The sequence below is a fragment of the Engystomops pustulosus genome, chromosome 1 (assembly GCF_040894005.1).
Source record: "Engystomops pustulosus chromosome 1, aEngPut4.maternal, whole genome shotgun sequence".
Lineage (NCBI taxonomy): Eukaryota > Metazoa > Chordata > Amphibia > Anura > Leptodactylidae > Engystomops > Engystomops pustulosus.
This window is the reverse complement of record NC_092411.1, coordinates 25,816,320-25,829,722: the sequence shown is the minus strand read 5'-3', so window position 1 is coordinate 25,829,722 and position 13,403 is coordinate 25,816,320. Positions and strand designations below refer to the sequence as shown.

Below are 13,403 nucleotides of genomic sequence, written 5' to 3'. Positions count from 1 at the left end.
TTCACCATCTTTTTAGTGGTGCACCTTTAACATAGGGTATGCGACTACAATTTGAAAGTTAAATACGGCGCACGGTCCGAATCAGACGGACCATCCGATGGCATGCCCCCTAATTTGTATCGCATGGAAGCCAGCGCAGCAGCACCACAATCGCGTGCGACACAATCCCAGCGCAGACACCTCTTAAGTATCTGTGCAAGCCGTTTTAGCCATGAAGAAGGTGAATGGTCCGACTAAGCCCTTAGTAAATGTGCCCAATGTGTGGTGTATGTGGCTATGAGGGGGTATTTGGAAAATGGTGGCCGGAGAGAGGTAACTGGTTAGTCGGGGGATAAGTGTGTTTTTTTTTTAATTTTCTATTTTACTATAAATGGTATTTTTGCTCAGCTCATGCTCAGGCCTTATTTTCATGTTTTTGTCATCACGGGTAAGATTAAAGGAGTTGATCACTTTATTTCAAGGAGGCAAGTATAAGTATTATACTCACACACAACCACTGTGCACAATGACTGTAAGGCTCCTTCCATCCATCGTAAGTCAGCAGGACATGGGACGTAACAGGAAGTCCTTGGTCCTGCTTGCCGAGTGTCACATGACCACAGCTCCCTGTGGCCAAACTTTAACATATTAGGTGACCCTATTACAGTGTTTTACTTACCCTGTTAAAGTTTGGTATAGGTGACCAACCCCTTTAATATGCTCTAGTAATAAGAAGTAACATAGAAATGCCCCTCTTCTGTTCCCCCTCAATGCACCATGACCTCTACATAGGTCACAGAGCATGCCCATTACACTACTGCATAAAATTCAATGAGTAATTACCTGAATGTGAATCTCTGATGCACCGCTCTCAGCAGTAGGTTGGCTGCCACCATGACATAGTACAAAAATAATTTTTTTGGTTTATCTTATCACTAGAATTAGATATATTCTTTAGTTGCATATTTAGACAAGTTTAGAGAAGCGCCACTGATGCAGCAACTGTAACATACGTCTAGCAAAGAAGAAGTGCGCCCCAACCCTTGGCTTCAGGCTTTTCCTAAATTTCGGACAAGCCTTGTATTCTCAAGGCCATGGGTGTGGTGCCTGCTGTGACAAGGACAGCAGTGTCCACTCCTCTGAAATCAAAGATTTATGAGAACTCCAGGACCCTGTAACATACAGTCTTGAACGTGTCTTTGTGCTTGGGTCACTCTTTAGGGTCACATGAATTTTTTTCTGTAAATAGCAATGAGAATGTCCTAGAGGAATTCTTAAAACGAGAATTGGGGTTGAACATAAACAGATCTGTCTGGTGGAGAACCAAGCGCGGGCTGCAGAGATGTATTCATAGAAAATAGCTAATTGACTTGTATGAGGTGGTCCTGACTCTACATAACCTCTCTCCGTTTATCATAAAGTTTACTGTCATTGTGGTCTCTTATAGTAACCAACCAGGAATGTAATAGGGGCAACTGCAAATCTCCATATTTTGATGTATAGACCCAGGTCACCCTTTTATTTCAGAATTGTAATGGAAAATTATGTATCTTAATACCCCAGCAATCATAGGATGTGGAGGGACCTATCCGTCAGGAAAATGGCCAGAACATGTCCAGAACATGGCCACCACTTTGAAAGCCGCCATATTGGATCCCCTACAGAAACAGATCACAGCCTATCTTTTAGGCTAAGTCAAGACCACAGTCACGCGATCGGATTTCGGCCTTCATGCGACACAAATCGGGGGGGGGGGGTGCTTCGGATGATCCGACGGATTCGTACAAACCGCAGGATTTAACTTGAAAATTGTGTCACAAGCCAAGCACTTACATGCACCAAGAAGAAGAAGGTGAATTCTGGCGGACCTGTTCGCGGAAGTGACACATGCAGGATATCGGGCGCACGATCTTCATGAATCGTGGCAGAGTTCATCCTCGTCCGACAGCCTAGATCGGGGATCGTGCATGGACCGGGTAAGTAAATGTGCCCCATTGTTCAACAGATTGCAAAATTCAGTCTTCTTTGATCTATGGCATGACCACCTTCACGTCAGAAAGACCTGATCCAATATGGCAGCTTTTATGATGGCGACCATGATCTGGACATAGGCTGTGATCTGTTATTATCTATTAAGGTAGATTTGATGGTAGGTGCAGCTAACTAATGTAAGGATAGCCCTTTTTAGGGCTAATCCTTTAGTCCCCACAATCTTTTAGAAAGTTTAATGGCCTTGATATGCAAATTTGCGCTTGCGTTCTGCGCATGCACTGAACATATCTGGTAGGAGGATCAAAGAGGCTACTGGGGTGTTAAGTAGCTCCTACCAGATATCTTCAGCGCATGCGCAGAACACAAGCCAGCAGAAGCGCGATCTCGGCTCCAAAGGTAGAGGAGGGGGGTGCTGTGGTAGGAGGAGGGATGGGGAAGGAGACCATGGATAACACATATAAGAAGATTACTACAGTCATGGTGCCTGGATCTATGAGTAATGTCCCTGGATTATCATAATGGGTTTTGATGGTAGATTTCCTTTTAGATTAGTGAGAGGAAACATGTATCTTGATTTGTAAAGTCTGAATTATGTCTTATTCCCTATGGATATTACCACTGTGAGGAAGGATTCTACATATAGATTGTTGCTATCACACAGCTTTTCCTTGGAAGTGATCTTGTGAACTTATAGTGAAATCAAATGATCTTAATCCAAGTTTGATTTATTGTCATTGTCCAATAGAGATGAGTGAGTTGATTCATTGATTCAGTAGGAATCTTGTACTTTACAGGTGCCGGATCAAATCCATATCTTTAATTATTCACTTTGGATTTATCTTTTAAAATGGCAAATGCCATTCAAACCATAGCTGAGGGAGGGGGATGGGTGAAAGAGAATGAAATAATACACACAAATGTTGAAATAATTCAAAAAGAATTGATGAAACAAGCCTTTTATATGAAATAAATAATTAAAGAAAAACAATTTCCAGGTCAACTGGAGCAACAGAAATTAGGAATTTGTACCCAAATGAATTCTTCCAAAAATTAGTCAAAGCTTCAGCAAAGCGAATCTTGCTCATCTCTATTGTACAATTGCAGTGCAGTGAAGTCAGGAGTAGAATTTTTTGTAGATCTGAAAATTCACCTCAAAATCCAATCCAAAAATTTAATGTGAATCTGTACATCTTCCTGACATGACACCTATCTGGGAATGTGAATTATCTGCTTAGGAGTCTATAGACCAGTGATGGCGAACCTTTTGGAGATAGAGTGCCCAAACTACAACCAATACCCATTTATATGTTGCAAAGTGCCAACTTATTGCATCATAGGTTTTAATCGTATTGGCGGCCTGATTTCACCAATACCATAGGAAGATGATTGAGAAATTTGGATTGTAACTTCCCTCCAGGGTCCCTTGAAGAGAAAGAATCAGAGGACCCAAAGAAGGTGCTCCAACAATAATCCATCTCTATCCACATTTTCTTGCTCCTCCTGTAGTCCTGTCAGCCAAGGATGTTGCTTTAAAATGGCGCTGAGCTTGGCATGTGGACTTGGACCACAGGAGGAAGCTTGGAGTCCTGTCTGGCAAACTGTAGGAGTGAAGGCCTGGGTGCCCACAGAAAGGGCTCAGGGTGCCACCACTGGCACCCATGCCATAGGTTCGCCGCCACTGCTATAGACCATAGACTTGATGAGAAACCAATAAGTTATAATAGGTACAGTAATTAGAGATGCCCGGACCCAACGGGCAGGGTCAGGTCGGGTTTGGCCACATAAGACATATTGCCTGATTGGCAGTCAAACAGCTAGTCTGGCAAATGAATGTCCCTAGCAACTAGCCACGGCTATGATGGGCCAGTGAGACATCCTGCAATATGTCCTGGTCAGACGGCTGAACCCGAATGCCAAATCCAAACTTAAACTTCGGGTCCCTTCACCATTATCAGTAATTTGTGATACAACCAAAGTGATCAGTATTGTCTGTCCTTGATGATCCCTGTTCCTGATGCCCCAAATTTGAGACCACCAACCCAGTTACTATACACTTACATGCCTCCCCGATTTACCATTTCTGCTAACCATACATCCACTGATGAGCTTTATAACACTAACCTGCATTAACCACCAGTTCCTTCCTTAAGTACAGCCATCAGTTCATAATATTTCCAGATAACCATCACTCGTCTGATGCAGGAAACACTTCCTGGCCATGTGTAGTCATTGCTCGGTGACAACAGTTATTTCAGGGGTTTTGTGGTTGTCTTAGCAAAAGGTGAGACCTTGAGGTTACAGATATGTTTTTTGATGCAATAGAATTTTTTTGTACAATGCAAAAGTTGAAACAAATGAGAACCTTAAATGGTTACTAAATGTCTTAGTGAAGAAATTATGGTCTGCATGTCCATTATCGGTTGATCTAAAATATGAGGCCATGAAAAAATAGGTCACAGTTATTACTAATTACGAGTTTGAGGCCTCATGCACATGACTGTAATGGGGGCCATTTGAAACCAAATCACAGAGCCCATAGAGGTCTATGGCACCCGGTTACAGTGCCATAAGCGCACAGTGTCTCACCGCACAATGACCTGGCCAGGTGGCAGCTCCGGAACACGTAGGACATGTCAGAATCTGGCTGGACTTGCTGTGGTGTCGCATTATGCATTAATCAAGAGGCCACCAGGTGAGCATCCTCTTATTACCAACTTTTATCACCAAAAGTGCCGTCCTCCTTTTCTGTTTTTTTATTTTTTTAATTTAAATTTCCTATGGAGAGGGGAGGGTTGAGGAGCACCCCCTCCCCCCTCTTTTGTAACCAGTCCCCCAGATTAAAGTAGTAGTTTTGAGATTACATTTTTTTCATCTTAAATCTGGACCCACCAGTAGATCTCCTAGTACTCTAGTCAGCCAGTCCAACCCGAATTATAATCTTTATTATTTATGTTGGGTTTTCCACTTTGTCCATAAAAGAATGTCGGTTGACCTTAAGTCTGGGCCTATTCTTTTTGATAGGTCAAATATAACAAGAAACATGTTAACACCATTATGTATTAGGAGGTATCCCAACAAATAGCGGCAATCTACAAGATAAGTGATAAATTTATGGTACTGACTGCTTAGATTCCGCCAACCATTAAAATGGGGGCCAAGTCCACTCCTTTCTTTCAGATACATTTGAATGAAAGGGTGTCCATATGCTAAGATAGTGTTGTCGTAGTATCTAGATTATTTAGAATAAAGGTATGGTTGGGGGAGGAAATACCCTTAACCCTGTGCAGATGGAAACTTGTCTTATCTAGAGCATGTAGAAGAATGTAAGGCAGCACATGGTCATAGTCCTGAAGTGATGAGGTCATCCATAAGGGACAACGTAGACAGGAGCATGCCAGTAAAACCAGATCAGGTTGAGAGTTCAGAAGATTTTTCAAATACAAAATTAAAACGCATTTCGGGGTTGAATGACCCTCTTCATCAGACTTAGAATGCTGTACTATATTAGCCTGTCATCTGCCATGACATAGTTTTACTTGCACTTTCTGATTTGTTGTTTATCCATTTCAAATCAAAATGTCTACCTGTCCAGTGTCACATCTCCCTTTAGTCAAGATACAAGGACGCACATGTTGTGTGGAGGTAGTGTTAGAAAGTAAGAGCTCTCCTCACAGAGACTTTGCCAATAAAGGCCACCTTGCAGATCTGTGGAGACTTACAGCCATTGATGTTCCAATAAGGGAATTCTGGGAAATATGCAAATACATTTTCCAGGATTGGATAAGGGAAACATTGCCGCCTCTTTTGGCTACCTTGGAAGGCTGCCCCCTAAACATCTTGTGTGGAGGGAGGTATGACACAGGATCAGTAGGCAACTGTGCAACTGACAAGGGAGGTGCAATGAGATGTAGGTATGATTAGGGATTATTTCTACAATTATTACATATCCTCATTTCTTACATGTTTGGTTTGTTACTCTCGCAGCTTTTTTGAAGATCTCACAACCTTTTAATGTGGATGTGAAGAATGGTCTGTCCTTCAGCGGGTCGGTGGAGGATATGTTTGGCTACACTGTACAGCAATTTGAAAATGAAGAAGGAAAATGGTAAATGACTTGACATTGTTCACATGTTTTGGTATTATGACCTCGATTTCTTTAAGATAATGACCCACATGTATTGATAATAACAGCATATTTTGCATCAATGCAATTGCTGGTTCATCATAATAATCACAATTAGCTATTCACACCTTAATTTTAAAAATTATTCTATGTGTTATTAGCATAATTGTAAATACATTGGGGGGAATTTATCATTATAATTTGTCTTTGACTTAGTCGTCAATGTTCAATTCCATTTTTGTTTTATCTAAGCGTTTACTAAGGATCCGCACACAGCATTTCCGTCGGGTTTCCTGACTATTTCCGTTTTGCGCCGCATTTAACAGGGGTTTTTGGTGCACTCCATCGGATTTTGGCGCAATCACGCCAACTTTCATGCGACACAAATGGGGGGGGGCCTTCGGACAACCCGACTGATTCGGACTAAGCACAGGATTTAAAATTCGCAAGACATGCACTCACATACACCGGGAAGAAGAAGGTGAACCGGATATCGGGTGCACGATCTTAGTGAATCGCGCCGTATTTCATCCGCATCCGACAATGTACCACGGAGATCGTGACAGGACCGGGTCATAATGTCATAATGTTGGGGGTTTTTTACGTTTATCATGAAATGTTCTTTTTTTGGCGCACATCTCCCTCTTAGGAGCAATTGGTCTGGATAAATTAGCTTTTTCTCCTATTTCTACGCCAGGGGGTGTACTGGAGTAATTTTGCGGCAAAACATGCACCTAAAGAAAATGTGCGCCAAATTGCAAATCATGAATTCAGTTCAGCATTGTCAAACCTAGTCAATGCACATAATGCACATTTTAAAGTGACTTTGCACTGTCCTATGGTGCAATGAAAAGATGCAAAACAGCATTTATACCAAGACTGTGCCAAATAACGACAAACATAGACAAAAAAAGACAATGATGAATTCCCCCCATTGTATCTGGGAGAACATTTTAAATTTCACTTTGAAGTATTCAACTTTGATATAATTAGCATTTTTGTCTATTAAATAAATTTAGGGTACTCATTGGATCACCATTGGAGGGTCAACCAGAACGAAGAACAGGAGATGTGTATAAATGTAAAGCAAATGGGGGGTCAAAGTGCACAAAGGTTAATTTACCAAGTAAGTGAATATTTACAAGTAATCAATGATAGATTTATGTAAGAGAATTTCCGTCTCAAATCAAAATTCATGGGAAATATAAGGATTTGTGTTATCCACTTCAGTCACAGAAAATTTCTATTGGAAAAGATAGTCTTACTTATTAGACTTAAAGGGAACCTACCACCACAAATCTACCTATAAAGGTAGATCGGGTGTTAGGTGGATCAATGGGACGTGAGGATAGCCCTTTTAAGGGCTAATCCTCACGCCCCCGACCTTTTTAAGTAACTTTTATCAAACTTTTATGCTAATTTTATTATGCGGCTACCGGGGCGTGGAGTAGCCGCACCATGTAACCTCAGATGCAGCTACTCGCATCTGAGGTTACATGGTGCGGCTAATCCACGCCCCGGTAGCCTCTTTTCTCCTCCTACTCACCATCTTCGGCGCGCAGCTGCTCGTAGCTGCGCGCCCTCGTCCGACGATCCTGCTGTCTGCACATGCGCAGAACAGCAGGCCCGCGCCTGCACGGTCACTGCTCCGAAGCCGGGGCTGCACAGGCGCGGGCCTGCTGTTCTGTGCATGCGCAGACTCAAGGATCGTCGGACGAGTGCCGAAGATGGTGAGTAGGAGGGGAAAAGAGGCTACCGGGGCGTGGCGTAGCCGCCTCGTGTAACCTCAGATGCGGCTACTCCATGCCCCAGTAGCCGCATAATAAAATTAGCATAACAGTTTGATAAAAGTTACTAAAAAAGTGCAGGGACGTGAGGATTAGCCCTTAAAAGGGCTATCCTCACGTCCCATTGATCCACCTACCACCCGATCTACCTTTATAGGTAGATTTGTGGTGGTAGGTTCCCTTTAACACTAATTCGTGTAAAGGTGTATATTTTTTGAATCTTATGAACAGGCTAAGGTAAGTTCAAAAAGTTTATAGCAACTGTGATAAAAGGAATGCAAAAAAAATTTAATAAAGTTATATAACTTTATTAAGGCTGAGCATTTTTTAAAAGAGAATCTGTCATCAGGTTTTCCCTATGAAACTTAATGACAGGTTCCCACCAAAGTCTTCTCACGGTTTCCTAAAATCTATAGCTCGTATCTATATTATATCAATTTTAATTTTAAAGTAGGAGTTTAATAAGGCGGTATGTTTTCTCCCTCATTCCCCCTTCCCTCATAAATTTCTCTTCAAGGAGTCACTATTTTACGCGGCCAACGTCTCCCTTAACTACCTAAATGCTCCCTTCCTCTTTACTGAGGGAGGGGGGGTGAGGGAACTGAGGAAGAAGTTGGAAAAGAGAAGACATGTCCTTTGCGACTTGGCGAGTCACCTGGCAAGGTGCCACTTTGTCTGAATTTTAATTATTTTTAGGTCTTTTGGGAAAATCTTACAGTTTTTTTGAATTTGTTGCAGAATTTACAACCATCGCGAATGTTTCCGAGGTGAAAGAAAACATGACTATGGGATCCACTTTGGTCACCAATCCTAAAGGTGGTTTTATGGTAAGACAATTGCCTAGTGAAATATTCCCAGGGGTTGGAGGGGATGTGCCTAAGGCTATTCGGACACAAACAAGGGTCCCACTTTTGCCACCCATGTGTCATCCACAGGTGGGCTCAGTTCACACTCTGATGACTTTTGAAAATGACTATTAGGAACGCACATATGAGCAGGAATTGGACAAGCTCTATCTTTTTGTCTCAAACATGGGAGTGTGAAATCCACGTCTGTGTGCATGAGCCTATAGAAGTGAATGAGGACATGAGATGTAAAAAATTTTACCACCGCACACTCACATTTCCTCATTTTGTGCGGGTAGCTTATGAGTTGACCGAGCTTCGACAGAGGTTGGGCCGCCTCTTAATTCACCAAAGAAGTGACACCAGGCAGGATGGTGGATTTGGATGTGGAAATAGGACTTTTATCTAATTTTCTCATTGCATGTTCTGCCCCGTAGGATCCTTGCCTAATCCTAGAACCAAGGGAACAGAGTGTTGACAATAATCATGCACTGCATTATTGTATTTTGGGGGTTTGGGCACTTGTACTTCATACATCAATCTACTTCTCTGATTCTTCTGAAGGCTTGTGGACCCCTCTATGCTTACCGGTGCGGGAGCTTGCACTACACAACTGGAATTTGCTCAAACGTCAGCTCAACGTTTCAGGTTTTGAACTCCATTGCTCCAGGAGTACAAGGTTTGGGTTATTTATTATAGAATATTCTTGATATTACGTAACCGTCATGTTGAGTTTTATTTATTATGATGATGTCTTTCTAGAATGTATCACTCAACTGGACCTGGTGATTGTTCTTGATGGATCTAATAGTGTTTACCCTTGGGTCAGTGTAACTGAGTTTTTACAGAAATTATTTCAAAAAATGACTATACACCCGACACAAACACAGGTAATACAAGGATTTATCTTTTTAAATTATTTGTGTTAGTCTGTCCTCTATATCTTGCAACACTGGCACACCATGACTGCCAGGATCCTGGACCTCTTGGCATTTAGGTTGTTTTCAACATGCAGTTCTCTGTTCATTTTAGGGAAAGCCATGCCGCTTTCCTTGTTCTGCTTCGTTCTGAAAGCCAGTGCACACTGCTGTTTATTGTCAGCAGCCAATCCCCTTCACCAGTGCTTTAAGACACTGCTACAAATGATCACCATCTGGCTTGATTATTTTTCTGCCAGTATGCTGCGCTCGTTGGTAGCGGGGTAGATGGGGTTGGTAGAGGGGGCACTGTGTCCACAGGAGGAGGAGGAAGGGGGCAGTGTGTCCACAGGGGGAGGAGGAGGGGAGCAGAGTGTCCACATGGGGAGGAGGGGGGGCAGTGTGTCCACAGAGGGAGGGGGGAAGTGTGTCCACAGGGGGAGGGGGGGAAGTGTGTCCACAGGGGGAGGAGGGGGCAGTGTGTCCACAGGGGGAGGAGGGGGGGCAGTGTGTCTAAAGGGGGAGGGGGGGCAGTGTGGCTAGGCTGGGGTGGCTACTGGAGGGCGGCCCACAAAGGGCCCACTTTAAGGCTCTGTCATCCAGTTACCTACTTAAACCCGGAGCCGGCCCTGCTCTTCACCTCCCAGTTATATAAGGCACCTTCCCCCATAGAAAAGTACCTGAGCATTTTAAGGTGTTGCATCAACTTTTTTAGCGTTTCATATTTTGTGGCCATAGGAAAAAAATAATTGTGTGCAGGAGGCCTAACACCCTTGTCTCATTGACTAATTCTTCCTGACTGTTTTGTTTTACTGATTGTTCCTTTACTAGTATCTTGGATCTAGACCAGTCATTGCCTACATTAGACTTATATCCTCAAGTAGAGAACTGATCATCTCCCTGCAGTGAAGTGTAGGAGTTAAATGGAAGAACCTAGGGAAGCCACTCCATTAGAGGTTACACCAAAATTAAACCGGTTTATGGCACAGTGGGTCCAAAACATGTTGTCTGACACAAAAACAGAACTTTGATCTTGCCCAGACCACAAATTTATCCTACTTTTGTCAGCTTCTATTCTTCTCAAAATAGTTTCATGGCTTTGTAATTATTGTAGGTGTCCATAGTGCAATATGGAGAAAATGTAACTCATGAGTTTAACTTGAACACTCATTCTTCTACGGAGAGTGTCTTACGAATGGCAAGCAAGATAAAACAAAGAGGAGGGTCTATGACAATGACAGCTCTTGGCATTGAAACGGCGAGGTATGTATACAAGGGTGAGCAGGTTTTTTTTTTTGGTTTTTTTTAATGTAAGGATTGAACACCTGTCAATTTTGAGGTTAGTTTAAATGTAATATTGCAATAAAGATGAGCTATAAACAAGAAGGATAAGGCGTTTAGGCTGCTAAAACAAGAAGGTAGCGATGAGACGTTACAGGATTATAGAGAGAAAAATAAATTCTGTATAAAACAGAGAAAGGGAGGAAAAATGGACACTGAGAGAAATTTTGCTAAGGAAAGTAAAAATAATCCTACATTATTTTAAGTATATAAATGCTAAGAAACTAAAAATGGAGAGTGTGGGCCCTCTGAGGAACACAAGAAAAGGGCCAAAATTATGGGATGTATCAATAGAGGAATAAATTTTCAAGATAAGAACATAGTTTTGCCCTTATAAAAATCACTGGTACAGTTTTGGGCATTAGTGTATAAAAAGGACATAGTAGAAATGGAAAAGGTGCAGAGGAGAACAACCAAGATTTTTAGGGGAATGGGGGGATTAGCTCATGAGGGAAACCTCAATACCTGAATGGGCTGTACAAGGATCTCTCCAAAGATTTATTATACCTAGGCCGGTGACCAGGACAAAGGGGCATCATCTATACCTAGAGAAGAGGCAGGTCTACTCTTACTATAGACAGGGGGCATCCTCTACACCTAGAAGAGAGGTGGTTCTACCATCACAATAGACACGGGCATCCTCTCCACCTAGAGGAGAGGTGGTTCCACTGTCAGCATAGACAGGGGCATCCTCTACACCTCTAGGAGAGGTGGTTCCACCATCAGCATAGACAGGGGGCATCCTCTACACCTAGAGGAGAGGAGGTTCTATCATCACCATAGACAGGGCGCATCCTCTACACCTAGAGGAGAGGCGGTTCTACCATCACCATAGACAGACGGCATCCTCTACACCTAGAGCAGAGGTGGTTCTACCATCACCATAGACAGAGGGCATCCTCTACACCTAGAGGAGAGGTGGTTCTACCATCACTATAGACAGGGAACATTCTCTACACCTAGAGGAGAGGTGGTTCCACCATTACCATAGACAGGGGGCATCCTCTACACCTAGAGGAGAGGCAGTTCTACCATCACCATAGACAGGGGGCATCCTCTACACCTAGAGTAAAGGCAGTTCTACCATCACCATAGACAGAGGGCATCCTCTACACCTAGAGGAGAGGTGGATCTACCATCACCATAGACAGGGGGCATCCTCTACACCTAGAGTAAAGGCAGTTCTACCATCACCATAGACAGGGGACATCCTCTACACCTAGAGGAGAGGAGGTTCTGTAATAGACAGAGATTCTTTACTGTAAGAGCAGTGAGACTATGGAACTCTCTACCGCAGGCGGTTGTTATGGCGGACTCTATGTACATGATAAAGAGAGGCCTGGAAGACTTTCTGGAAAGCAAAAATATCCCAGGTTATGGGGATAAACATGCGTTTAACTCTTAAAGGTTGGACTCGATGGACTTGATTCTTTTTCCAACCATACATACTATATTACTGTGAACATGCTACAAAGCCATGGACAGGTTTACATTTACAAGACAAATGCTGTGTGGCATATATTTATTGTATAGCCAGGAACTTTTATATTACATATATGGATTGTAATTGTCTGTTTGTCTTGTGGCTATGAGTTAATAAAATTGATTTATTAGTATTTTAAAGTATTTAGGTGTGCATAGATAATTTTCATCTTGTGCATACTCTGGATATAAATTAAAGGATTGCTTTGCACCCCTTCTGTGTGTTTGCTATTTAGGGTTGTTACAAGCAGGGAGTAAACCTACTGATAATGGGTGCATTGGTGAGCAACTCTCCACTACCAGCTGCAAATCAGTGGGGAATGGATCCTTCTTTTAAGATAACGGTGGCCCCAGACTTAGGATTTGCATCTATGTAGCTCTTAGATAATTCGAAATTAATTGGAAAAGGTGCTGTAAGGCTTGATCTGGGAACAGGCAGGTGGCAAAGACAAAGACAGAGTGGCCATGGCCTAAAACTCCCTTTCCAATTTTCCCATCCTATTCTCAAACCCAACCAAGGTGGTGGGCAAAAAACCTGAAAAAGTTTCTAAGTGCAAAATATGGAGATGAGGATAACACAAACAAACACAGAAGGGTAGTCTCCAGAGCTAGGTCACAACAAAGGGGAAATGCAGTACAACTCTCAAGAGCAGAGAATAGTCTAAACATAAACCTAAAGTCAGAATACTAGGTGACAGAAATCATGAACACAGGATAATTGTGAACTTTCTAAGAAACATCTATACCAGACGATGACTACAGATCAGGAGGAGCTTATATGGGAAACCATAGTCCCAGTCTGGAAATTGATTGGAGAGGAACTCTCCAGGTTAACCAGAGCAGAATTTTCAGGACAATGATGAATGTGGTGCAAAAACAATCAAGTTAGCCAGCAAATATAAAGCAGTGTTCACATTAGTAACATCACAGTGAAACA

At 42.6% G+C, this 13,403-nt stretch overlaps 1 protein-coding gene across 2 annotated transcripts in view; it reads left to right on the top strand.

The window, feature by feature from the left end:
• The window catches only part of ITGA1 (integrin subunit alpha 1), an 89,849-nt gene that overhangs the window by 24,858 nt on the left and 51,588 nt on the right, over positions 1-13,403 (top strand). For both annotated transcript variants that reach the window (XM_072136252.1, XM_072136259.1), the window contains exons 2-7: positions 5,956-6,076; positions 7,114-7,220; positions 8,620-8,708; positions 9,291-9,405; positions 9,489-9,616; positions 10,758-10,906. In XM_072136252.1, coding sequence (XP_071992353.1) covers positions 5,956-6,076; positions 7,114-7,220; positions 8,620-8,708; positions 9,291-9,405; positions 9,489-9,616; positions 10,758-10,906 — 709 coding nt within the window. The remainder of the gene's footprint in view (positions 1-5,955; positions 6,077-7,113; positions 7,221-8,619; positions 8,709-9,290; positions 9,406-9,488; positions 9,617-10,757; positions 10,907-13,403) is intronic.